The 25233-nt window shown below is 47.7% G+C and overlaps 1 protein-coding gene across 1 annotated transcript in view; it reads left to right on the plus strand.

The window, feature by feature from the left end:
- The first annotated feature begins 14705 nt into the window (after positions 1-14705).
- HK1 (hexokinase 1) overlaps positions 14706-25233 on the plus strand; it is a 37513-nt gene continuing 26985 nt past the window's right edge. The window contains exons 1-2 of the mRNA XM_009098856.4: positions 14706-14840; positions 21262-21424. Coding sequence (XP_009097104.1) covers positions 14778-14840; positions 21262-21424 — 226 coding nt within the window. The 5' untranslated portion in view covers positions 14706-14777. The remainder of the gene's footprint in view (positions 14841-21261; positions 21425-25233) is intronic.

Raw genomic sequence — 25233 nt, forward strand, 5'->3', positions numbered from 1 at the left:
CTGGGCTGTTCCCAGGGCAGATTGGATCCAGGTAGGAATGCTTGGCTCCTCCCCTGGGCAGAGCATCTCCCCATGGGATGGTGGGATTTGATCAGCCCTGCAGGGACACTCACTGGCCATGGACAGAAGATAATTAATAATTAATGGCCCATGGACAGCAGAGATCTCCTGGAGGGAGGATAAAGCAAACTGCCCCATGAACAGAGAGAACTGCCCCAGCTCTGACAGATGGGGATGGAACACACACCCCAGCCACACCTTCCAACCTGAGACAACTCCTGGTGTCACAGACATCCCATAACCACACAAGGCTTTGGCTTTCTCCAACCCAGAACATTCTCCACCTGTGTGAGGATTCAGCAGCAAGTTCCTGGTGATGTCAGCACGTGGAAGCTCAGCACCTGGGGCAAACTTGCAGTCTCCCTTGCACAGATATCGAACTGCTGCAGCACAACACTTCTCTGCCACCTGTCCCATCATGTGAGGTGATTCAGCTTCAAGCCCTGGCTCACAATAAAAGTATTAAATTATTGAATGTTACACAGGATGTGCTGCAGTTCATCCCATGACATTTTTAGCCAGTATTAAATAAAATGGGATTGTTCCGGTTTCACAGCTTAGATTTTTGTTCCTCTGCTTTTACTTTTCTACTGCTTCCTGGATAGCTTTGTGATGCTTCATTTCCACCTGCCTTCCCTCCAGTTAATACACTTAGTGCTTGAATTTATCAATTTTGTTGTGATGCTTCTTGAGGACATGAACATCTTTTTTAACATCTGGGTAACACACTCATTTTGGAAAGTTTAAAGATCTTTAAATCGCAGCTATGATGTGGTATAATGGCAGAGGTGTTACTGAGAGAAGGAAATAAGGTTTGTGCCTTTCAGAAATTCCCAGCAGATGGTTGCAGTTACCTTTTCATCCATGGGGAACAAATAATCCTAAATATGTTGTTTTTCCAGATAGAGACACATTTTTGTGGCTGTAGATTTGGACAGCCCTTGACTCATAATCCATTACAGAAAATGCAGGAGCAGCTCAGTGGTGACACATTCCCTTTGCCACTCTGACAAAGTTCAACAGTAAATACAGGATCACGTGGAAATCCTTCAGAAATCCTGATTAGCATGATCTCCCTTCCTGAGAAGTCAATATTATATGGGATTAGCAGATTAGTGGAAAGGAGTTTGAGGCTGACATGTAGGCAATTACAAAATGAAAGTATTGCTCTTTCCACCTTCCTTGATTTGGTTCTTTGTGCTTGGGTTTGAGGTCACCACAGGAATGAGGTGGAGGGAGAGCAGGAAACTTGGTGAATGTTGTCCTGTTCTAGTTTCTCTAGAAAGAACCACCACTGCAGGCTTGTCCAGAGCATCTCTCAGACTTGTAAAGTCTGTAGCTTGTCAAGGGATAAACACATATATAGATATAAAATAATAATATATATATATGTGTAATATATAATATAATATAATAAATAAAATGTTTCTATAAAAATAGAATAGAATAGAATAGAATAGAATAGAATAGAATAGAATAGACTAGAATAGAATAGAATAGAATAATATATTCCTGCAAACAGGTGGCCTGTTGAGGTGAGAGGAGGAAGGGAAATAAGGCAGATATCTTTTTTGTCCCAGGACTGAATCCACTCTGTAAAGCTGATGTGGAAAGCAAGATATAAAACTGCCAAAATTTTAATTAATGTTTTCCTTTCTCTCATTGATACTCTCACCTTGCAGGTGCATACTGAAGGTGCTGCAAACGTGATGGGTCATGTCTGTCTGAGAGGGGAATGCCAAAAGAATTTTGATGTTGTTGTGTGGTTTATTAACACCCTCCAGATGCCAGCTCTGTCCCTGCCCAGCTTTACACTTCATCTGTGTCTGGGGGCCTCACACAGCCCAGGCACCTCTGGAGTCAGGAAAAGCTGAGTTCTGTGAAGAGAGAACAGATTTGGGTTCCACCAGAAAGCCTTTCTCACTGGCACAAGGAATTGGCTACAAGAAAATGGACAGAGGGCTCCAGGTGGGAGGATTCCTGTGCAGGAGCTAAAGAACCAAATGTTGGGGAATCCCCAGATGTTGGGATCTTGGCAAGCAGGAGCTTGCTGGGAGGAGTGGAAGAAGGCCCTTTCAGTCTTGATCTTTCCTGACTTAAAAATCCCAAACCTAAACCAACCCTCCCAAACCAACCCAAATTCTCACTTTTATCTAGAAAAGTTTAAGTTAAAACCAGACAAAAACTAAACCAAAGCTATATTAGAAAAAACCAAACCAAAACAAAAAAAAAACCCAAAAGAGATGAGGGGAGACTGAGTCTGTTTCACTATATTTTATTTTCTTCTTTTGCTGGAAAGGGGAAAGGCTGTTTGGAGAAGAGGGGAGAGATGTGTAAAGAGTACAGCACATCAACAGTTAAAGATTCCCCATAAATTTATTATTTCATATCAGAAAAACTTTAAAGTAAGTCTTAAGAGTGGAGAAAGGGAATGATAGCAGTGCAAAGTGTGAAACTTTAAGAGCTGGTAATTAAAAGGACAATTCAAGGGCATTAGCTGAGTCAAGTGGTTTATTGTTAATGGGGGAGGCAGTGGGGTTGGTCCATTTTGTTTGGGTTTGGAGGTGAGATGGAGCTCCTAGCCTCAGGCATTTCAGAGCAGGGCTCTGTTCTCAAACCCCACCAGTGTTATTGGTTCAGTTTGCTTTTCTGAGGGCTGCTTTTGCTGTGTTCAATTTGCTGCTTGGATGTCCAGCTCTCAGTGCAGCCGGGAAGCCCCGTTCCCATCGGGCTGGCTTGGCCAGGGATGCTGGGCCATCTGTTCAGTGTGGCACTGGCACTGCTGCCTGCCAGGCCCTTGGAGAGCACTGTCCTCATCGTGTCAGCCTTGTCCCCTCCTGGGAGCTGAAAAAAGGCTGCTCTGGGCTGCCAGGAGAGTTGGAGAGCGAGGAGGTGTGGAGGGGGTGAGAGCCGTGGGGCTGAGCTTAGCCCAGGTGTGAAAAACGCTGATCAGTTGTTTTTGAAATTGTTAAAAGTTTAATGATAATAAAATGGTGATAAAAATAGAAATATAATTAGAGTAATAATAATTTGGACAATTGGGATTAGGACAATATGAGACAATAGAGACAAAGAATTATGAACAGTCCAGATACCTCTTTCTGGGCAATATAAGCCCAAAAAAGGCCCCACGTGAACAGAGGATTAAGCCTTAAAAGCAACAGCCTGTTGCATATTCATACACCTCATCCATGGTGCATCAATTCCATTCAAACCCAGGATTCTGTCTGGGCAGGGTCAGCTTCTTCCTCTGAATCCTGCCTGAGACTTCAGGGCTGAGCAAGGCAGGAAGAAGTTCATTTCTCCTGATAATGGAGAAATAAATTCCCTTTCTCTGAAAGATTTGGGTGTCCTGTGGCTGCTCTCTGGTGTGAGCACTTAATTCCTTTCTTAAAAAAAAAAAATCCCACATACATAGTTCCTGTTTTAACTACAAAAGTTACCTTTTAACTACAAAACTACATTTACCATGCTATTAAAATGTTAATATAGCACTACTCATGGATACAACATAATACATACAGTAAATATCTGCGTGGAGCCATGGAATGTGCACTTCTCACATCAGGCATTCCCCCCTGGGCTCACCTGTGGGGTGAGCTGAGCTCCTGGGGCACCTCTGGCTGCAGGGCAGCACAAATAAAGGATTGGGATGGAAAGGGTTAATGGAGCAGACCTGCTGAGGATGGACAACCCGGGCCTAGAGGGGAGCTGTCAGCAGCAGGAGGAGAAATTGGGGGGTGGGAAGGCATGGAGGGTGTGAGCAGGCAAACAAGGAAGGCACAACCTGAGCACTTCAAAGCGGAAAGTTACGGACGCTGATTTGGGAGCAGCAGCTGATTCTGGAAACAAATGGGATGAATACTGGCATGAGAAAGAAAAAACAAAAAAACAAAAAAACAAAAAACAAACAAAAAAAAACCCACAAAAAACCCCCCCCAAAAAAGTTGAAATGCCTGAAGGGCACATCTGCTGTGGCCAGCGATTCTGCAGGAAATGCACTGAGACCAGAGAGAATCGAGGAAACTGGGCATGAACAGGGTTCTCAGTGAAGCCCAATGAGAGCTGAGGGCCTGGGCAGTGCCTGTGATAACTGCTGGGAATTTGGCTGGGAATTTGGCTTCCTCCCCCTGGCTCTCCCATGAAGTAGTTGTGTTTAACATGGGCCCGAGGCTGGCTGTGCTGAAGGATTTGTAAAGGTGTTTTGTGCTCTGAACTCAGAAATTCTGCTCCAGCCCCTTTTCTGTTGCTTTCAAGTGTGTGTTTTCAGAGCAAGGTCTAAAAGGGGTTTTCAGAGCTGTAGGTTGAAAGCTCAGTTCTGTTAGTCTGAAATTTGAATAATTGCATGGTCATTAAATTTTGCACAAAAAGGAATTGACTCTAAAAGCAGCTGATATGTTATCATGATTAGAGCAATAGCAATGCCTTCTTTCATCACAATGAAGTTACATTGTTAGAGGGCATAATTGACATTTTTTATTGAAAGATTAAGAAGAATTTGTTTACGGCTTGCAAACAAAGAGGTTTTAATTCAACAAACCGCAGCAGGAATAAGCAGTAAGTGGCATTTTCATCTGCTGGCTGGCCAGGGCTTTAGCTGCAGAATGCTGTGGACAGAGAAGTGTGAAGGAATTTGCAGCTCAATATCTGCCCAGTAAAGCGTGGAGCACGCTGGCAAATGCCAGAAAGCTGACAGGGAGAAACCTTGAGAGCAAAGGAACAAAGGGCTGGAGTTAATATTAGCACCTTTTGGGAAGACACCACGGCTTTTGGAGAGCAGCTTCATGCCACCTGTTGTGCAAAGGTCAAGGCATGGCATTTCTGAGGATGCTTTTGCCATGGAAGCCTCGGGATAGCACCTGTCTACTCAACTGGCTGCTAAAGTAGGTATCTGGGTTATTTTTGCTACTCTGGGTTCATTGCTTCATGGTCTAATAGGCTCAGGAGCTAAGTGGTGCTGGCATTTCAAAGTGGCATGTTGTGATTGGAAGGGGGTGCTGTGGAAGTGTTTGGAAAGCAGATCCAAACGAAGCACCACCGCCATTCGACTGCAGAGAGGTTCTTTTTCTTTTCAAATATATTTAGGATCCTGTTTGGATCAACAACAAACAAATCCTGAGCAAATATGTTTAGGATCCTATGCTGGTGGTTGTGTCTTACTTTCCAGACTGCTCTCCAGATAAAGCCAAGGGTATGTGAAAAATTCGGGGTTTTTTTTAAAGCAAATTCCTCTTGTGCAGTTGGAAGTCGTTTGGACTTTCTGTCCCAGCTCTGGTCAAAGTTTAAGAGCCCAAGCCAAAGCTGCTGTTCTGAATGTGCAGTGCTGCAGGGTGAGGACCCAGTCCCCTGGGGGCACTTGGGGTGCTGACAAATCTCTGCAAGCAGGGTGCTCATCCCAGCAGCCAGGGGAGCATGGTGGAGCCACGTGCAGTGACACTGCTGGGAGGGAGGGAAGGAAGGGGCTGACCCTGCACTGCACTGAGAGCTCCTCACCTGTGCCACACCTGAAACCCAGGCTGGCAACCTGAATGGGCAGGTGGTTAAAGAGCTGAGGGTGTTTTCTGGGTCTGAATGTTGACTGCTAGGCACAGGCTGTTGTTGCTGTCATCTGCCCAACACAAGGTTATAGATAAAACTTGTGATTAAAACATTTGTTTGTATCCACATCAAATGAAATCTCCTGCTGGCAGACAGGGATGCCCACGGGTCTTGCAGTGCTGGGTCAGGCCCCAGGCAGGACTGGTGGCTCTGCAGCTGGCAGAGGAGCCAGCAGGGATGAGCTACAGGGACCCTTGGGAGGACACTTCTGCTTTCCTAAAAGCTGTATCTTCTTCAAGAAAGGGAAGGGAGAGACAAGCAGGGTGGGGTTATCTCTTGCTGCAGTGAGTACTGGGACCACAGCTGAAACCTGGGGGCAGAGCACCAGGAAGTCAGTAGAGCTGGGTTCCCCATTTAAAGCACTGAGATAACAAGAAAAGCTGATTTTTTATATTAGAAATGTATCCATGACCCATCTTTTGTAGCTATGCAATGAAGCCAGACTCTCAGGTTTCCTACCAGGAATGGGTCAGGGGGATGGAGAAACCTGTTCAAATAAAACAAGAACTTGCTTTCTGACACCTACATGAGTTGTTGTTTATTGAAATTTGTTTATTCCACCTTTACATTTCTTTTTGTGTCTGAAAATCTGAGAATGAAGGTAGGGGTCCAGAATCTCTTCTGGATTTGTATTTGACCTGGTGTGGCTGCCTGACACCCAGCCAGCCTGCCTGCAGTCTCTTCCTAAGTGAGAAGGGGCACAAAATAAGAGAAAGAAGCTCATGGGTGGATGGATATAAGGATGGGAGATGAGTCACCAATCTTCACCATGGAAAACAGTGGTTCCACTTGGGGAATATTGATTAAGATGGATTTGGATGGTGAGAAACAAAGACAGAACTAATGCAACACCTTCCTCAGTGCAGAAGTGCCATACCAGTATGCCCCAGGATGGATATCTGTGCCACCACAGCCTTCCCATGGAATTCCAGCAGCAGAAGAGTCCAGCCTGGGCCATTTCCCACTTTTCCTCACAGAGATCCTTCAGTTCCACTGCCACCCCAAAAACCCTGAGAGAGCCAGAGTGGTTTGAGAAGAGATTTTGGGGTGGGGAGAGAGGACAACCCCACACGCACCACGTAGATGCCCAAGGACCTGGCTGGGGCTGACCCCACTGGGTTTCTGATTCCACTCTAAAATATTTCATGACAGCAGCCTGTAAAGTTGAAGAAGCCAAAATTTTCCTCAGTGGTGCTGTTTGCATCTGCCTCCAGCCTCTGTTGAGACAGCCTGGACTTTAACCAAAAAAAGAAAAAAGTATCACAAATATAATCACAAATCAGCTCAGAGTCTGCGGTTGCCCCTGGATGATTCTTAGCTGGAAGCCCACCATCTGTGACTGTCTTCCTGTACTGCTTTTGAATGAGAATATTTTGGTTTTTCCAAAGCTTTGTGGGTTCTTTTAATTAGAGTAACAAACTGTTAACAGGACTCAGGTGTTTTGTTGCACATTTGCTTGCTAAGCCCCTCCTTCCCCGTGTGTGGCAGGAATCTCAGGGCACCTTGGAGCTATGTGAGGGCAGTGCCCAGCTGACATGTTCCCTGTTCCCACCATTCTTTTGGGTCACACCTGTGCTCCCCAGCCCACATGTCCCCAGTTTCCTCTCTCTTGGGGTGATTTTAGCTGATTTTAGAGTGTGCACCTGCTGTATCCCAGCTGCTGGAGGGGTTTTTAAGAGAGCAGAGCAGTCTGTGTGGCTTTCAGAGGCATCCTGAGGCTGTGCAGGGAGCTGTGGGAGCTACAATTCTGCCTCTTTTTTTGCTGGCAGTGCCCTGTGATGGCCACATGACATAACAAGTGGTGCTCCTGCTATGGCCACCCAGGAGGAGCCCAGTGCTGTTGATGTCCCTGGCTCCTGCTGCTCCCCACTGTGCCAGGTGAGTACCTGCTCCACACCCCTGCTGGGCTAAAGGGGGGAGAGCCTTGGCCTGCTGGGGTGACAATGCTGGCTGGCCTTGGAGGGGTCTGGGTGTTGAATATTGACTGCACCTCACACTGGGGCTTGCTGGAAAAGGAGCACAAACCCAAGGCCTTGGCAATTATGGCTGGCATCTCTGTGTTGGTGATACAAACTGATTTTTGCTAGCATCAAATGCTGGGTGAAGGAGAAATGTGTATCCTTTGTGGAACCTGGCCTCTTAGGCTGGGTTGGGAGGTGTCACCTTGCCTGGTGTTGGTGCAAAGCCACAGAAGAAGGGGCGGGTTGTGTTCCCTGTGCTGAAAGGATGAGCTCTTGGTTATGGAGTCACTGCTCACACAGCAAAGGTGTGTGAAAAATGCCAATCACTTGGGTTTTAAATTTTAAAAGTTTAATAGTATTAAAATGGTTATAAAAATAGAAATATAATTAGAGTAATAATAATTTGGACAATTTGGATTTAGGACAATATGAGACAATAAAAACAAAGAGTTGCAGACAGTCCAGGTACCTTTTCTGGGCAATATAAGCCCGAAAAAGGCCCCACATTAACAGAGGATTAACCCTTAAAAGCAACAGCCTGTTGCATATTCACACACCTCATCCATGGTGCATCAATTCCATTCAAACACAGGATTCTGTCTGGGCAGGGTCAGCTTCTTCCTCTGAATCCTGATGGCCTCTTCAGGGCTGAGTGAGGCAGGAAGAAGTTCATTTCTTCTGATAATGGAGCAATAAATTCTCTTTCTCTGAAAGATTTGGGTGTCCTGTGGCTGCTATCTGGTGTGAGTCCTTTCTTTTAAAAAAAGTATCTTACATAGCATAGTTTCTATTTTAACCTTATGTTATACCCTAAAACTATATTTAACACACTAATTAAGAGAATTAATACAGCATCACTTTCTTAGATAACACATATAATATTCTTTTGAATGTTTGTGAAAAGCCAGTCATAAAATACACATTTTTCACAGGTGCACTGCTTTAAATGGCATTTTACAGCAGTGCCCTTTAACAACAGTGTAAGGTTTGGCCCCTGCCGTTCAGACCTGCCTGGGACAGTGCACAGGACCAGCTCTCTGCTGAGGTACACTGCTACTTGCAGGGCTGAAGGACTGCCCTTGGTTTTGAAAGTCCTCCCCCACAGTGGGTGTGTTAGAGCTAAACTTTGGCAAATGAGCTCAATCATCTGTGAGGAGCTGAAAGCAGATTTAGGAAAACTGTCTCATATAGTACAATAAATTAGGTTATATTTTCCTTTGTTTAAATCATTGCCTTATCACTTGAGTGAGTTGCTGTTTATGCAGCCATTCTTTTACTGGTGTTGAACTGCTTCTTCTGAAAATAACATTTGAATCAAACAACTGAAAATACTTTAAACTTGCCTGTTTTGAAATTTTAAACCAGTTGGCACTCTATATTTTGCCCTTTTTCCAGCATCATTTCTTTTAGCATTGTGCACTAGCACTGAACATTCAGTAGATACAAGAAATCTGAACTTGTGCTCATTTCAGCTTGCTGGGGTCAAGAGATGTTTTATGAAACGAAACAAAGGTTTCACCTTCTGTTCAGGAAAGGCAGTTCATTGAGTTTGTTGATATAATTGTGTTTGCATATAAATATGTGTGTGTATGGTCTGATTTATAGGTATATGAGCTGCAATAATGACTTACTACCAATGCACTATTAAAAAAATGCTTCCTTGATCCAGCAGTTCTCACCACAATGGAAAAAATGTTTAACTGGTGCAAGCTGAGTCAGAAAACTGGAATTGTTATTGCTTTTCTTTGCAGAGATGTGAAATCAGTTGTATTTCTGACACTGGAGAGAAAGAAGGTGCAGTGGTGAATATCTAGGACAGGAAGGGGAAAGAGAAAGAGCTCGGTTTGGTTGGATTGCACTTGTGTTTCAATTTTGGTGGGAAGGGAAGAGCAGAGTGAGTGGACTTGGATGCCAAGTGCCAAGGGATGCCAGCAGGCTGGACCTGGGTTGGAAAGCAGCACAGAGTAGCTCTGCTGTGCAACACAGGAGCTGGAGGTTAGGTTTTGTGGTGGTGAGTCTCCAGGGAGCAGTTTCCTCTTTTCCCCAAGTATGTGCAGATGTGGGAAGTCCTTTGCAGGATTGCTCAGGCAACCCATAGCTTTTGGAAGTAGTAAACTAAATTTGGAGTAATTTGGTTTGTCCCCAGCTTAATGAACCTTGCAATCACTAAGAGGCTGGGAAAGAAATCATCATCCAGACCTTTCAAATAATGAGGCTTTATTGTAAGCCATGAGTTTGGGGCTTGTGTTCATCTGCTTTCTGGTTTTCTTGGTTTTATGGGAGTCATGCATTTTGCACCCCTCTGATGCTGAAGAACAGCAACTGGTTCAAAGAAATAAAAGCCAACACAGCTGACTGATGCTCAGGTATGGGGAGTTGGGGCACAGGGCATCTCCATCTGCCCCAGGAGTGTTCCCATGGGAATCAGCAAACACCCCTCTTTTGCTGGATATGCTTCCTTCTCCACTGTCCTCTCATCTATGGCCAGAGTTGAGTCTAGACCTGGCTGTTTGTGATCCTTAATTGCTTAGTTCACACCTTACAGAAGTACTGCCTTGTCTTTGGAGGGATTTAACCTGGAAACCCACAGGCCTGTGCAGTGTCTTCAGCCCCAAATGCTCAGTGTGGTGAGCAGTGCCAAAACCTTTCCAAAGGCAGGGGAGTGTAATTGATGCCTTACAGAAGGGATGGGACTACTTGTCAGGCTAAAAACAATTTATTGCTCAGATAAACAGCAGCCTCAGAGGCTGTGAGATTTCAGAGGAGTAAGAAGTGGCCATAGCTCAGAGTAGTCACAAGGCCATATAGAACTTTCTAATCCAAAGGAAAGTTGCTACAAGGTTTATTTTGTTTCTCTAACCAATCACCTTTACTTAATTCTGCTGCACTGAGTACATTTTTATCCACTGGGCTACTACTACATGTACACACACAGTTTCTATTTTAACTTCTAAACTCTTAGCTCACTCTATACAATTACATTACTACACTACAAAACCTTCCACTATCTTACTCAATAGTTTCTTACTTATGTAAGGCATATTCTTACTTACAACTCTAGAAACATAAGTTTATAATTTTTCTGCTTAATGTTTGTGTGCTTTTATTTTTACATCAATCCAAGCTTCTCCCAAGGCTGCAAATCAAACCCTTCAGTGTCTGTGGAAGTTTCTATCTTTCCATTTCCTACAGGGGACTTCATTAAAATGTAGCTCACCCTTCCCCTGGAGCATCTCCAGAAGAATGAGCCAAACCCCTTGTTAGTTTTCTTGCCTTAAACACCTTTTGGAAACACTCCTGGAATGCTGTACCAGGAGCATAAACCCCACTTTTTTAAAGTGCCCAGTGCTCTGTCCTCACGTGGAATGGCCTTTCCCATGCATGGAATGAGCTCCCCTCGAGGCATTCCTAGCTAATCTGGGTTTTCCACAGGGAAAACATGAGAGAAAGCATTCTAGCTGGCTGTGTGGTAGTGCCTGCTTGCTCTGCCCCCTGGCAAGGTGAAATTGCATATAATGTGGTTGAACTTGTTCGACTGAATTGCTCATCAAACTGATTTATCTGCTGCTTTTAGGTTTTCTTAGTAGCTTCTGCATTAAGTTCAGCACAAAGGAATGGTGATTTCTTCTGTGCAAGTATTTGGTTTCCTACCTTGAATGGGAGCTTTCCCTCCTCAGTCAGAATTGCTGGCAGGAACTGGCACTTAGTGTTTATTAGAGGTGCTGCTTTCTTTCAGTTTGCTTTGAGGATTATGAAAGGAAAATGCAATGTGGGAGAAAAGGGGATCAAGCCTTTCCCAGACACCTAAAAAAAAAAAACCCAGCAAACACAACAAGAACTTTATTTTTTCTTATAAAAGTAGGAAGCATCTATCAGCTGTGTACATCAAAACTATCTAATAAGATTTAAACAAAAAAATCCCCTCATGGTACAGTTCAATCAGAATGCAGACTTGTACAGAGCAGTGACCATTTAATGAATAAATTGGCAGAGTTGGGGGGGGGGGAAATTCTTACCCACATCCAGGAGAGCTGATTCACAGAATGACTTCAGTCAGCTGAGACACTTGGGCAGTGTTAAATGGGGCCAATAAGATTAGAGCTCAATCAAAATAGCTGCAAGTCATCAGGTGGCACGTTCAGCCTCCAGTAATTTGTCTTAAAGGACAGTGCCTTTCAAAATAGCCTGCTGGGTGCCTGGCAGAGCACTGAGATTCTGGTAATTAATTGGCTGCTGAATTGATCCCTTCCAGTCAAGCAGAAGGGAAAGCCCAGAGCTGGGTGCTGTGGCAGTAGGAGACACACAGAAGTGCAGGGCTGCTTGCCTCTCCCTGGCAGCCTGTGCACAGCTCCTCCCAGGCCCCCCAAAAACACACCTGGGCCTCACTGCTGGCCTGGCAGTGCAAGGAGGGCTTGCCAAAGGTTGGGGTGTCCATAGGGATGTTTGGCTGCCCTTCCAGCTCCCTCACGGGGGGGGGGGAAATCTCATTCATCCCAGGGCTGGTTACAGCATCAAAGCTGGTCATGTGCTCCTACCCTGGCAAGGAGCAGTTTAAAAATACCTCACATTTAAATATTGCAGCTCTCTTGCCTTGCATGGACTCTTACATTTTCTCCAGTGGCTTTTACTCTGTCAAGTCCATTCTTCCTGAATGCCACGCTCAACAGTTGAAGACAAACCCAATTTGCAATACTTGTTTAACCATCTCATAATTGCTTTTGACTTTGTCACATTAACCCTCTCCTGCACCAGTGTAGGCTTAATTTTTTAATTTATCTGGGGGACTGTGATGTGTGCAGGTTTTATTTTCATTGCACAGAACCAAGTGTGAATCATAGGATATCCTTGTCCAGTGATGTATTTGTGCTTACTTTTTGCTTCTTGTAGTTAAAGGAAACCCTAGACTGTTGTTTCTGAGTTTGGAAATATGTTACAATATTCAGGGAGCCAAAGGCCACTTTAGTGATCTCTGACATTCTGAATTCACTTCCAAGTCACAATTTTGGCAGACAAAGAAAACAAACGTCCTCCTCTTGCATATTCTTGCAACAGGTGTCATGTTAAAAAGAAGTCCACTGTGAGTATTTTAGCTGTCTGATTGAGAGCCAGAGGGGACGCTTTGAATTCCTTTTATTTGGTCAAAGATTAGTTGAAAACCACTCAAGTTTGTGTCTGGGTGTTTTAAATGAGCAAGCATTCCTGCAGCAAGGTAACTGAGGGGGCTATGGTGCATGTGGGGGCTGTGTGGGGTGATAGATAGTAGCACTTGTAAACCACACCTAGAGGCAGCTCCAGTGACATAAATCCTGTGGGAATTGAGCAGTATCAGGCAGCATTCAGACCAAAAAGAGCCAAGTCTCTCTCACCTAGTGAAGCAAAAGCTGTGAATGTGTAGGGTTACTTCCAGGGTATTTATAGAAAGCCAACACCCGAGAATGAGGAGAGTGATTTCAGATGAAAGACAGGGCTTAGCAGATGACAGATGGATTGAAACCAGGAGCAAGCCTGGCTGGGAATTAAAGATAGTTTCTGACCAGCAGCAGAGGAGGAGCGTGACTGAGCAGGGAATTACGTCTGCAGGAGAGCTTGGTCAGTCTGTGTAAGGGATTGGTGACATTGCTGGACACTGGGATGATTCAGCTGAGCCCCACGTCCCTGTGCCACCCGTGGGCTCCAGCTGTGAGCTCCAGCTGTGCTGGTGGCAGGGCCCCGTGCCCGCAGAGCCTGGCTGCTCTGGGGGGCACAGTTGGCTCCTTAGCTTGGCAAACAGATGAGCAGGAGTGGCACATGCAGAGCAGTGAAATGCACGATGAAAATCTCTCTGAGCTTGGAGCCCGAGAAGGAAACCCTGCCCACCCTGCCTGCAGTGACTAGGGCAGTCTGATGGAGGATGCATCTGCCAAAGCAGCTCTTGATTTTGGCCAGTGAAGCCATTTAATTAAAGCAGCACTAAAAAGGAAGCCAGAAATTCAAGAGGCAGATTTTTAATCACTTAGAGTGCAGTAGACAATCTGTATGCAAATCACACCTCCTCCTTTGCACGGGTGTGTGTTCCTGTCCCTGTGCAGGACAGGGTGCAGGCCAGAGCCCCATGGGCTGCTGACATGTGTCACTTGACATTGCATTTGGCCTTTAGCTTTTTTTTTGGAGGGCCCCTGTGTCACTTTCTGTGTGTGGGCCCTCAGAGCCCTCATGGCGGTGGATGTCTCCAAAGTTGTGGGGAGGAGGAGCCGGATCCATCAGCATATTATCATAGAATCATAGGATATCCTGAGCTGGAAGGGACCCGCAGGATCAGAGCGGGATTGCTGGCCCTGCACAGGATCCCTGGAAGAATCACACCCCGTGCCTGAGAGCACCCGGGCCTGACCCCACCGTGCCAGCCGAACCATGGCATCAAGTGTCATGTCCAGACACTTTCCTCACACCTCTCCAGGGAAGGTGACTCCACCATTCCAATGCCTAATCACCCTTTTTCCTAAAGAAATTCCTCCCAATGCCCAAACTAACACCCCCTGGCACAGCTCAAAGCGATGTGCTCTTGTCCTGTCGCCTGGTCCCCACGCGGCCACACCTCCTGCCAGGGAGCTGCAGAGAGTGGTCAGGTACCCTGAGCCTTCTCCAGGCTCAACACCCCGGCTACTCCTCACCGGATTTGTGCTCCAGGCCCTTCCCCAGCTCCGCCGCCTTTCTCTTCCAGCACCCTCCCGAATCCAGGGGCCCAGACCCGGGCCCAGCACTTGAGGTGAGGCCCCATCCGTGCTGAGCACGGCGGAGAATCACCGCCCTTCCCCTGGCTCTGCTTCCTCACACTATCCCCGCCACAGGCCACGATGCCACCAGGAAGGGCTTTTTGTCTCCTTTTTTGCCCACCAGGAAGGGCTTTTTGTCTCCTTTTTCCTTTTTATTCCCCCTCAGCACGGCCCTCAGCAGCCCGCCTCCATGGCGGCTGTGGAGCCCCTCAGGGTGACAGCTGGGCAGTGCCCTCCTCCTCCTCCTCCTCCTCCTGCAGGCCGGGCACAGCACGGAGCGGGGCCGGGCCAGGAGGAGGAGGAGGAAGGGGCGGTGCTCGGCTGGGCTGGGCTGGGCTGGGCTCGGCGCGGCCATCCCCGGGCCCCGCATCGCTGCGTGCGCGGAGCCGCCGCTGCAGCCGGCAGGATGATCGCCGCCCAGCTCCTGGCCTACTACTTCACGGAGCTGAAGGAGGACCAGGTCAAAAAGGTCAGATGGACATCCACCCCCCCCGCCCAGGGCCGCCCCACGCCCCAGCCTCGTGGGTTTTTTTTTGTTTTTTTTTTTTTTTTTTTTTGTTTTTTTTAATTGTTTTTTAAAAAAATTTAATTTTTTTTTCCCCCCGCACGATGGTTTCGTTGCTTTGTCCCCAGAGCCACCCGGCTGCGGGAGGAATGAGGGATAACCTCGGGTTTGAACTCTCCAGAGCATCGCCGGCGGAGATGGGAGAGGGGTGTGGGTGATGGATGCACAGCGGCCGGTCAGGCAGGACCCGGGGGGCTTTGGCAGTGAGGGATGGGGGTGATGGCTTTTCCTGGTTTTCGTCGGCACCGGCATCCCCGGAAAGGGGATTTCCCCTTCGTTCCAAGGATGCTTGGGAGCATCCCCACTCCAGCAGGCAGTTTTTGAATTATGTGCCGCCGCAGGATCGGAATTTACAGGAAATGGTTGTCGGTTGTGCTTAAAAAGAAGCATTTCTATAGGCTTCTTTTCCTCCAGCATTAGGGGGTTGCTGCTGTGTGGTTGGCACAGCGCTGGGATCGAGCTCTGCCACAAGGAAAAGAGTGCGGAGCACAGGATAAATAAGAACATGGCAGTTAGGTCCTGGCTGAGCATATTGCAGAGCTGTAGGGAGCGGGGAGCCTGGGGCTAGGATGTGGGGACACGAATTGGGAAAATAATTGCAAATGTCGCTGAGTCGGGCTGACGTCAGGAAAGAGAGGCTTCCCCTCTGCCACCTCCTCAGGCGGTGCCGTGTGACCCACCTGGGCGTGTGGCTGTGGGCATCCCTAAAATATTTCGGGAAAGCCTCAATGACAGCGTTAGTAGTACTGGTTTGTAGTGTTTTTGGGGCTCAAGCATCTCCCCAGCAGGAGGAGAGCACCTCATCCCTTCGGGCTGCTGGCTGTGCCTGGGCTGACCTCAGCTCCAGTGTGTGGGTGACCCACCCTGCCCCACTCCAGATGGGCTCAGCCGTGCCCGCTCCTCCCTCGGAGAAAACCCAGCACAGCTTCTCGTGGTGTCCACTTCTCCTTCCGTGCTTTGGATCTTTTGGGCTCTCCTGAGGAGCCAGAGGCTGTGCTCAGCCTGCAGCCCTGCACCTCCTGGCCCCATGTCCGTGCCTCTCCTGTTGCCAGGCCCACTGTGCTCCTTTTCCTGCAGGATTTGTGAGGGCTGCTGCTGGTGCCAGGCGTGCCTGCCTGGCCAGGGCCTTCTCTGTCTCGCTGTGTGTGTTATATTTAGAAGGCCAAGATAAGCACGAGTGTGTGTGGTGGCCAAGGGGCGGCAGAAAGGCTGTGGGGAAGGCACAGAGAAACTCTGCGGTGTTCTGGGGGTTATTTATTGCAGGCTGGTTTGGCACCATGGGGCTGCTATTGCCTGGCAATATGGGAAACCATTTGGCCAGGGAGCTGTAAAGCATTCTTATGGATCAAGCTGGTTTTGTCTGGAAAAGCGAAGAAAAAAAATAAAACCCGTTTGAAAAGTCGAAAAAGCAGGCTACTGTTTTTAGGGGATGTAAGGCATCTTTTCCTGTTTGTGTGCTTTTGGAACGGATATGGAGCCTCCTCGGTTGTGGCTGTCCTGTAGGGGGGATGTCTGTGGCAGCCAGAGGCTCTGCTGCCCCGCAGCTGCTGGCAGCTGGTGGGCTCCATTCCCTGCTTTCCCGCGGGGCAAAAGTGCTCCTGCTCCACCTCAGCGTGCTGCTGGTGATGTTTGTGCTCCATCAGTGTGCTGCTCCAAGGGATACGTGCACGGCTTCGTTTCAGGTCCCTCCCTCTCCTCCCGGCTTCCGGGAGAGCAGCACTTTCTGCTGGTACGTGCCTGTGGCTCAGGGCTGCCAAGCAAGGCGTTGTCCCTGCTCTCCCTGCTGCCCCGTGGGGCTCCTGGATGCTGTGGCTGCTCCTCTGCCTCGCTGGCCTGTCACAGCCATCGGCTCAGCATGTGGTGGCACAGCTGGCAGGTCCCCTTCAGGATGCTGCTGTGGGTCACAGGAGGGCTGTGAAGGGGTTAAAAGTACCAACGAGCCAAGGCTGAACGGTCTTCTACTCTTGTGACCTTCTTTTCCTTCTTTTTTTAAAATTCCCATCTCTGTAATGCTCTGCAGCTGCCTTTCCACGGTGGGAAGCCTGTGGAAGGACATGGATGGGGCTGGTTGTTTCAGTCCCTGAAAGGGATAACCTGCATCTAAGAGCTAGTGGTTCTGCTGGGTTTGTGTGTACCCCCTTGTTTCACTGTGGTTTTTTAAAAAAAATGTCATTTTTGGAATGTTTTTCAAGATGAGTCCTGGCAGGGTGGAGTTGTAGAGTTGAAGGAAGGGGTTGCTCATGGTGTGAACCCTGTGGCCCCTGCAAGGGGACATTTTCCACTGAAACCACTCGTAATGGCACTGCCATGTCACCTTAGTGTGCAGCAGCAAGCTGGCACTGCGTGATGCCCTGTGCTGTGTGAATACTCATTTGGACCAAGCAGCTTGAATTATCCAGATGTTTTTGTAGGCATCTGTTGCCTGAATGTTTGTGACATTGCGGGGACAGCAGCAGGAGCTCAGCACCCTCGCTCACACAGGGGACTTGGCCCAAACCCTACTGTGGCCCCGATTTCTCTGAAGGGCTGGCTCCCATCCTGAGGGATGAGGGAGCCACGGAGGGTGCCTGGCAGCTGTGCTACTGCCCCGTGTGCGGGAGAGCTTTGTAAAACTTGGTAAAACTGACTTTTGTTCCCAGCAGGTTTGTACCTGCCGTAGCTGGCCCCGGCAAAGGGAGCCTCTAGGTGTTGCCTGGTTTCTGCCTGTCAGGGGAACAATATGTTTTTGTTGTCTTACCTGAGTGAAGAACAAGATCTTACCGTCCAGAAAGGACACGTGGATGTTTAACCTTGAAAAAAATGTGTTGGAATGGAGTATAAAATGTAACAACTAGTATCCAGAAGAGCCCTGTATGAGTGACCCACCCCATAAAGGCTTTTTAGGAACCGATCTGATAAATCATAAGTAAGCGCAAGCAATTTCCAAATGTCTAAACTACTTGTTTTAACCTGCTTTGGCTCCTGATGAATCTTCCTCATGCTGAAAGGAGTATGATTAGCTCTGCAGAAAAATGTTTTCATGGTGAAGGGTTTTGGCATGAAGTCTGTGTTGGTAAAATGGGCGCTAATGATTTCTGAAATTGTTCTGGGAGTGCTCTCTTCTTGGATGCCACTGGCTGCTGTCAGTGTCTGGGGATGGAGGCATGTGTTTAAGGAATGGCCCTTAAGCTTAAGCCTTTAGTGCTGCCTGTTTCATTTATAATTATTCACAACTGCTGCAGCGGCTGGATTTTCAGAAACTTCTTTTCCCCAGGTATAAACTGCACCTTTCCTATGTGACCGGGAAAAATTATGTGAATGTGGTTCAGACGGTGAAATCCTATTTTTAAAAAATTGCTCACAGATTCTGTCTCTGGTTTGTTTTGGTCTCTTTTAAGAAAAGGAGAAAAAGAAAGTGACTGAGCTCTTGGAGGACTCCCATAGTGGCAGTCTGGGAAGATGCCCTTCCTCGGGAGGTGGCTCTGAGGTGGCAGCTAAATAAAGGAGTGTCTTCTGCTCCTTGTCTGTCTGAAATTGTTCCTGCCCTCTGCCATCCCTTGGGAAGGGCTGCTACCTGTCTTCCGTGGGAGCCTCAGTGGGGCTGCTCCTGTCTGTCCTGGGCAGCCTTTCCACGGCTTCCCCGTGTCTACGGCTGAGATTTGCTTTGTGATCGGCTTTTATTGCCAGCAGAGCAGGGAGTTATTAAACCTCCATCCCATAATCCAGCCTCCAGCCCCCCCCCCCCCCCCAGTTATTTTTGGCTATTTGCTGGGAGTTTTCCCTTGGAGGGCTGCACTTACTCCCTTGCTGCCACACTGCTGGAATGACTAACCATCTTCCCGCCAGGGCGAAAAAAAGCCCTGCCTTTTTTCCCTATATATATATATATTTATTTTTTTTTTAGTTTTCCGTGGTTTTGGAAGCTGTAGCACGTAGGAGTGACTTTTTTTCCAGCCGAGGCTCGGTGTCCCCGCCCCGGGAATCTCGGCGGTGGAGATGGATGGCCTGGGTGCCATGCAAAGCGATGCTCCCTGCGTGCAGGAGAGGAGCGTCCAGCCCAATTATGTAAGGGCGCTGGCAGCGCTCATTGGTCTCTCCCGGCAGCAGAAAGAGCCCTCCCTCCCTTTTCCCTCGCTGCTGAGGGCAGCACAGGGGCAGAGGTGGGGAGAATGGGCTCGTCAGTCCTGACTGTGCAAACGCCACAACCTGCGCTCACAGCAGCGCTTTCGGTGAGCGGGAATCCTTCCGCCCTGCTTTTGGGAGGAGGAGGCAGCAGTGGGGCTTTGTAGAGGGGTGTATTAGTCTGACTGTGAGTGGTGTTTACTGTAGCTTTCACTGGGAGAGCTGGGGAATCGTCCCTCTGAGCGGCAGCGTGGGCTGCTGGAAGCTCAGCCTGAAAAAGAGGTTGGTTCCTCCCCTCCTTTTAGAGGGAGTATCCTCATGCTCTGACATCATGGCTTTACACACTCCGCTGAAAAAAAAGCCATGGCAGGGTTTGCCATGAAGGAGAGGCCTTCTTGCTTAGCCAGACTCCAGCCTCTGCATCCATCCCCTCGGCGTTTGGGGCTGCAGAGAGGGCACATCCCATCCAGGATTTTATTCTTGGAGTGAATTGATGCCAGTGACTGGCTGTGGTTGTTGCTGTGAAGGGGCTGGCGGCCCATGAGGACACAGCAGGGATGTGGGGATGCTGCCCTGGGGTCTTGCATTTGGCCTCTGTTGCAGAGAACCTGAGCTCAGCTCTTCTACCCTTCAGCTGTACGCCTGCACCGTCACGTCACCGGTTCGTGGGGAAAATGCACGGTCTCATTTCATCCTGGTGTTATCAATCATGGTATTGTTCCTCTGCAAGCAATGACATTGAAAAGTTCACAGCTTGTGCAGCCTCTGGCTGTGTCCCCTGTGGTCCAGGCTTGCCTAGCCCCCGGTCCTGTGGTTGGGGATCAAGCTGGATGCTGTGCCCAGCAGCATTCTCCGTGCCTTCTGGCTGTCTGTGTAAATAAGTGCTGGGTCATGGCTGGAGGGTGTCTGGCTCAGGGACATACTGTCTTTGGGGAGACCTTGAGTAGGGTGGGCAGGAGTGCTTTCTGTATGATTAATTAGATTGCTGCTGGTTTTATGGTCAGTTTAGGGTTTAATGAGATTTTGCTTGCATTTCCTTTGTGAAGGGCATTATTCATCGCTTCCCATCTCAAAGTCCCCGGTATATGGAGCGTTGTGTGCCTATGTTTTACATAAAGTGGTTTTTTGTGGCCTTGGTCTTGTAAGACACAAATGCCAGCTCGGAGATGAGCTGCTCTCAGGGCTTCCAGAGCAGCCAAGGAGACACAGGGAGCCTTGGCACAGAGCTGGCCTGGGGTTTAAAATGAGGTGGCTTTTCCAGTTTTGCTGAGGACAGAAAACATGGGTAGGGCTTTATTTTTTGTCTTTGTTAAGCTGCAAGCAAAAGTGATCCCAAAGGTGTGGCTTCGATCTGAGCCATTTGTGGAACCAAATTTCCAAGGCAGGTAAAGAAACAAGGCAAGAATAGACTGGCAACTGAGGTAAAAAGGGTGGGAGGTGTGTTTGGCAAGAGCCCCTCCAGGCCATGTTGTATTTTTCAGGCATCAAATTATTCCTGACAGTGAAGGTGGTTGTAATATTATGGAAAGCAATATTGTTGGAAAACTAGAACTGCCTCATTTTCCCAAGGAGGTAAAACAAGCTCCTGTCATTGAAAGCCACAAGGGAGAAGTCAACAACTTTTAACTTGACGTTTTGTCTTGGGAAGGAAGGTGCCATCTGCTCACAGTGAAGTTCTGTCTTTCCAGACCTTCTGGTGATTATAGCTTTGGAGTGGGATAGCAGAGGTGGTCTGCTACACCAAAATAATTTCTCAGCCTGTGATGTAGCCCCAAAACCACTGTGGCAAGTCCTTCCCAATGTAAGGCTTTAAACACAGGGTACCCCTGACACCCACATCTCCCCAGCTGGGATAAGGTGCCAAAAGAGGGATTTTTAGCTCCAGCTGTTTAGCTCGTGGACACTCAGGAGAGCTGAGAAGTGGGGCAAGGGTTGGAGGTAGAGGTCTGAGGCTGTGGGCAGATGGTTTTGTGTGCAAGTGAGGAGGAAAAGTGATGTGGGACTGTGCACAGGAAGTGGTGGAGGAAAGGCAGTAGGGTGGAGCTCACCTTGGGAGGACTTACACTTGTACGTTCTCCATGATTTCGAGTCAGAAGACAAGACATGAAGCGTGTGCTGTGTCCTCAACTTGGCCAGAGCCCTGAGGCTGTGCTGGGGCTGCACACTATCCTTGCAGTGAAGGAGAGGGCAGCCCTTGACGCTGGGGTGCTGTGTGTCCCCCCAGATTGACAAGTACCTCTACGCCATGCGGCTCTCAGACGAAACGCTGCTGGACGTCATGGCTCGCTTCAGGAGGGAGATGAAGAACGGCCTCTCCAGGGATTTCAACCCAACAGCCACTGTGAAGATGCTTCCCACCTTTGTGAGGTCCATTCCTGACGGGTCAGGTAAGCAGCTGAGGGTTTGTTTTCCATAGTAAGCACGGTGTTGGAAATGCACGATGTCCTACCAAGAACAAGAGGGATTTGTTTCCTGGCAAGCCCAGACAGCATTTTGAAGGCAGCCTCTCCTCTGTGTGCAGGTCTGTTCCCACAGATGCTGGGATGCTGGGAGATTTTGATTCCTTTGTCAAAGCCATTGTGATGCCAATGGAAGGGCCCTTCCTAGCACTGTGCCTCAGTACATTTACTCTGAGAGCTGTCTGCCAGCAATCAGTACTTCTCATAGAATGATTTCAGATTCATGCAGTTCACACTCATGTGACCTAGAGTCCTAAATACAGTGGCTTTTAGTGATGTGCTGTTTCCTTTAACATCTCCTCTTTTTACTTTTTCCCCAGTGGAACTGTGAACCATTACAGGCTGAATTTGAGTTTCCTGGCATTCATTTTGCAATTTGTAGCTTCCCCTTCCAGACTGTCTTGGTGGAAAACTCACAGAACTCGAGGAGGATGTAGCACGTGGCTGCAAAGCTGCTGCTCTGGTGTGCTAAGCTTTTTCCATCTGGATGCAGGACTCGTTTTTTCCATGCCCACTGTACCAGATAAAAGTGGCACAAACTGCTATCAGACACCAAAAAGGTGTTATGTTGGTAATTAACACCAAGATTGCCTCTATTAATTGCTACTTAAAAATTACTATGTGTTTTTAAAGAATACCATATGTAGAGTATCTAAATGTATTTATAAACATTATATAATAGTGTAACACTGGGTTTCCCTCTCATGTAGCATGAGCTGGTTAACTAGTGTGGTGCCTACCACAAATTAACTAGTTTGGTGCCTACTTGTGTAGGCAAAAAAATTGCAAGAACTGCATAACAAAGTTATTACCTGTTTTGAGGCTTTTTTTTTTTTAGTTAAAATCAAGAATTTATTTGGTGAAGGAACATGAGGCAGGTGCTTTGTGTAAATTGGTGCTGCTGTCTGGCAGGTGGAAGTCTTTGATAGCTTTGCTTTGGTGTTGCTTTCTGCCATCTCAATTTGAGATGTGATTTGCTGTCTAAAGAAAACCAAAGGGAGAATGTATTTGAATCCTCTGTTTGCCTTAATTTAGCACTGCTGGCTGTTCTGTTGAAATGTTGTGTTGAAATTTGCAGCCTATTGAGAAAGGCAGCTGTGACACACACAGCTGGGTCACAGGCAGGGGTTGCACTCAGGGTTTGCACATGAGGTGACTTGAGGGCTTTTGTGTGGAATTCCAGCACTTCTACTGGCTCCAAAATCCCTGTTTTCTCATTGATGTTTGTTTTGAGCTCATTTGAGGAGTGACTTGTCCCCAGTTCCCTGCTTGGTCAGGCACTGCACAGTACCAATCCTGAGCTGCTTGCAGTGAGTCAAATAGTTTTGAAAATTGTTCCATTGTACCGTCTGGGAAGGCTTAGAGATGGCCCAGGAAAAGGGGGATCTGCACATGGCCAGGAGAAGTGTGAGAGGTTGCTGGGCCCCAGAAGGAGCCAGGGCAGTGAGCAGCCCTGACTGTGTAGGCGTGTCTGTCTGTCAGGGCACTAATTTCACATCATGCATTACACACCTGCTTAAAAAAGAACCTTGTGTATTGTGTCCAGGGCACTCAGTTCCTGCTCCTGAGCCTGCCTGGCTCCTGCCAGCCTCTCCAGGCTGGGCACACTGCTGGCAGTGCTTTGCAGCACAGATTAGAGCAAGGCAGTGCTTTGTCCAGCCCGAGCTCTGTACAACTCAGTGGTGATCTGTGTGTGTGGGTGGCTAGAGCCCCTTTGGATAGGTGTTAGAAAAGCAGGCAGAGCCATTCCATTCTGTCCCTGAAGGAGCATGTTCTGAGGCCAGGTATGAGCAATGTTTGCTCTGAGGGGGTGTTGTGGCATTTCTCTCGCTGACTCACCCGTCACGTCTGACACAGCCATGGCACAGGTGCTGCCAGGACAGGTGCAGAGCCCCTTCCCTCTTCCTCCCAAAGGTTCTGGGGGGTCCTCACGGATGTGGCTGTGTTGATGTGCCCAAAGATGGCAATTTCTGCCTTCAGCTGTCCCTCCGTAAAAGCCAGAGGCTGAAAGCCTGCCCTTTTCTCTGGCCTGTCTCTGATTACTGCCTTGTAAGCTCTTTCCTCTGAGTCCAATTATCATTATGGGAGCTGACTATTCAGAAAAATACTGTTGTTTAGTTTCAGATCTGTGCTTGTGTTCTTTTTCAGCAAGGAGTTTGTGAGCAATAATTCTAGAGACTCTGAAGGTGTTGATGTTAGCAGTTTTTTTCCCCCTTCATTCAGAGTTGTTTAATTTACAAAAGCCATGAGGTTTTTCTGTCCACAGTGCCCAGAATGGAACCTCAATCTAATTCAAAATGCTTTCAAAGTCCAGATAAATTCACAGCAGGTTTGATTGTACCTTGGTGTTACAAAGCACAGAATAAATGCTGCTACTTGGGTTTAATTCCACAAGTACACCAAGAGAAAACTCTAGTGCATGCAGAAAGCTTTACACTCTAGTTCAGAGATCTTTTAAAGGGTGAAGGACGATTCTTAATAATTTTTTATCTTGCAGTGAGCTTGATGGTGCTGGAAATCAAGCACCCTAAGCAATTAATTTATTTACAAGGAAGGTATTTCAGAAGTGTAGTGTTTGTTTGAGGTATGCACTTAGGCTTCAAAAAGGGCCATCTGGTCCAGTGTTGATTTTCCCATTAGTTCTTGGAGGTAATGGCTTGCACTTAACAGATGATACCCATAAGATAAAGCTTATTTGGGTATTTGGCTTAATGAGAAACTCGTGCTCAGTGTTTGACTTCCAGACTTGCTGCGGTGAAGTGGGTTATGAATTTTTTATGCTGAGCCAAATAAAGGGAGCTGCGTCTCCAGTTTGTGTGTGCTCCTGTTTTAAGTGACATTTGTACTGGTGCAAAGGAGTGTTTGAAGCCACCCTGCTCAGAAACAGGTAGGGAAGCACTGCAAGATCTGTGTTTTGGCAAACTCAGCTTGCCCATGTCTTGAGCAGCAAGAAGGACAAGTTGCATTGCAGTGCAGTAAACTTAGGAGGTGTATTAGAAGTTGTGGGCTCCCTCTGTAGATTTGCTATGTTTTTCTGTATGGAGTTTATTGTTCTTTGTGGTTTCTCACATGACAGTGTTTTTGTGTTACACTGCAGCCTTGGAAAACCAAAGGGACATTTGCAGTGTGTTTTTACCTCTCTTGGTCTGTTTTTGTTAAAGATCCTGTCCTGAGGGATACCTTGTGCAGTTCATCAGCTTTGCTGACTGGGATGAGGCTCCCAGAGGTGCATGGGGTGATGAGGAGGAGCAGCTCACTAGGTCAGATTTTAGGAGTTTTGATATGAGATTGGACAGAGTAGTCTCAGAGGCAAGTATGGCTCTGGAAATCCTAGTGGATAAATTGCAAACCTGGAATTTTCATGACAGCCTGGGGTCAGGAGGCTCTGGGAGCTGAGCATGTTTGAGATAACATGTCACAACAATCTTCCCAGATGCTAGAGCTTTTCCCACTTTGAATTTAGGTAGAAGTGGAAAAGTGGCAATGTTAGGAATGGCCTTCTGAAAGTCACAGCTGATGAGGAAGCAGGATGAGAAAACACCACTGCCTTTGCTCTGGTGCCTTCTGAGCAGCATCAGTTAGCCTGGAGATGCCATGCACAGACACAAATCCTTGCCAAGAGCCCTGGTGATTATCTGCAGCCTGGACATGCACTCCTGTGTGAGAAAGCTGTGCACACTGCTTCCCTGAATATTCTCTTTTTGGCAGACTTTGGCAATCACTGTCTTTGCTCACTC

The sequence above is a fragment of the Serinus canaria genome, chromosome 6 (genome assembly GCF_022539315.1).
Source record: "Serinus canaria isolate serCan28SL12 chromosome 6, serCan2020, whole genome shotgun sequence".
In the NCBI taxonomy this organism is placed as follows: Eukaryota; Metazoa; Chordata; class Aves; order Passeriformes; family Fringillidae; genus Serinus; species Serinus canaria.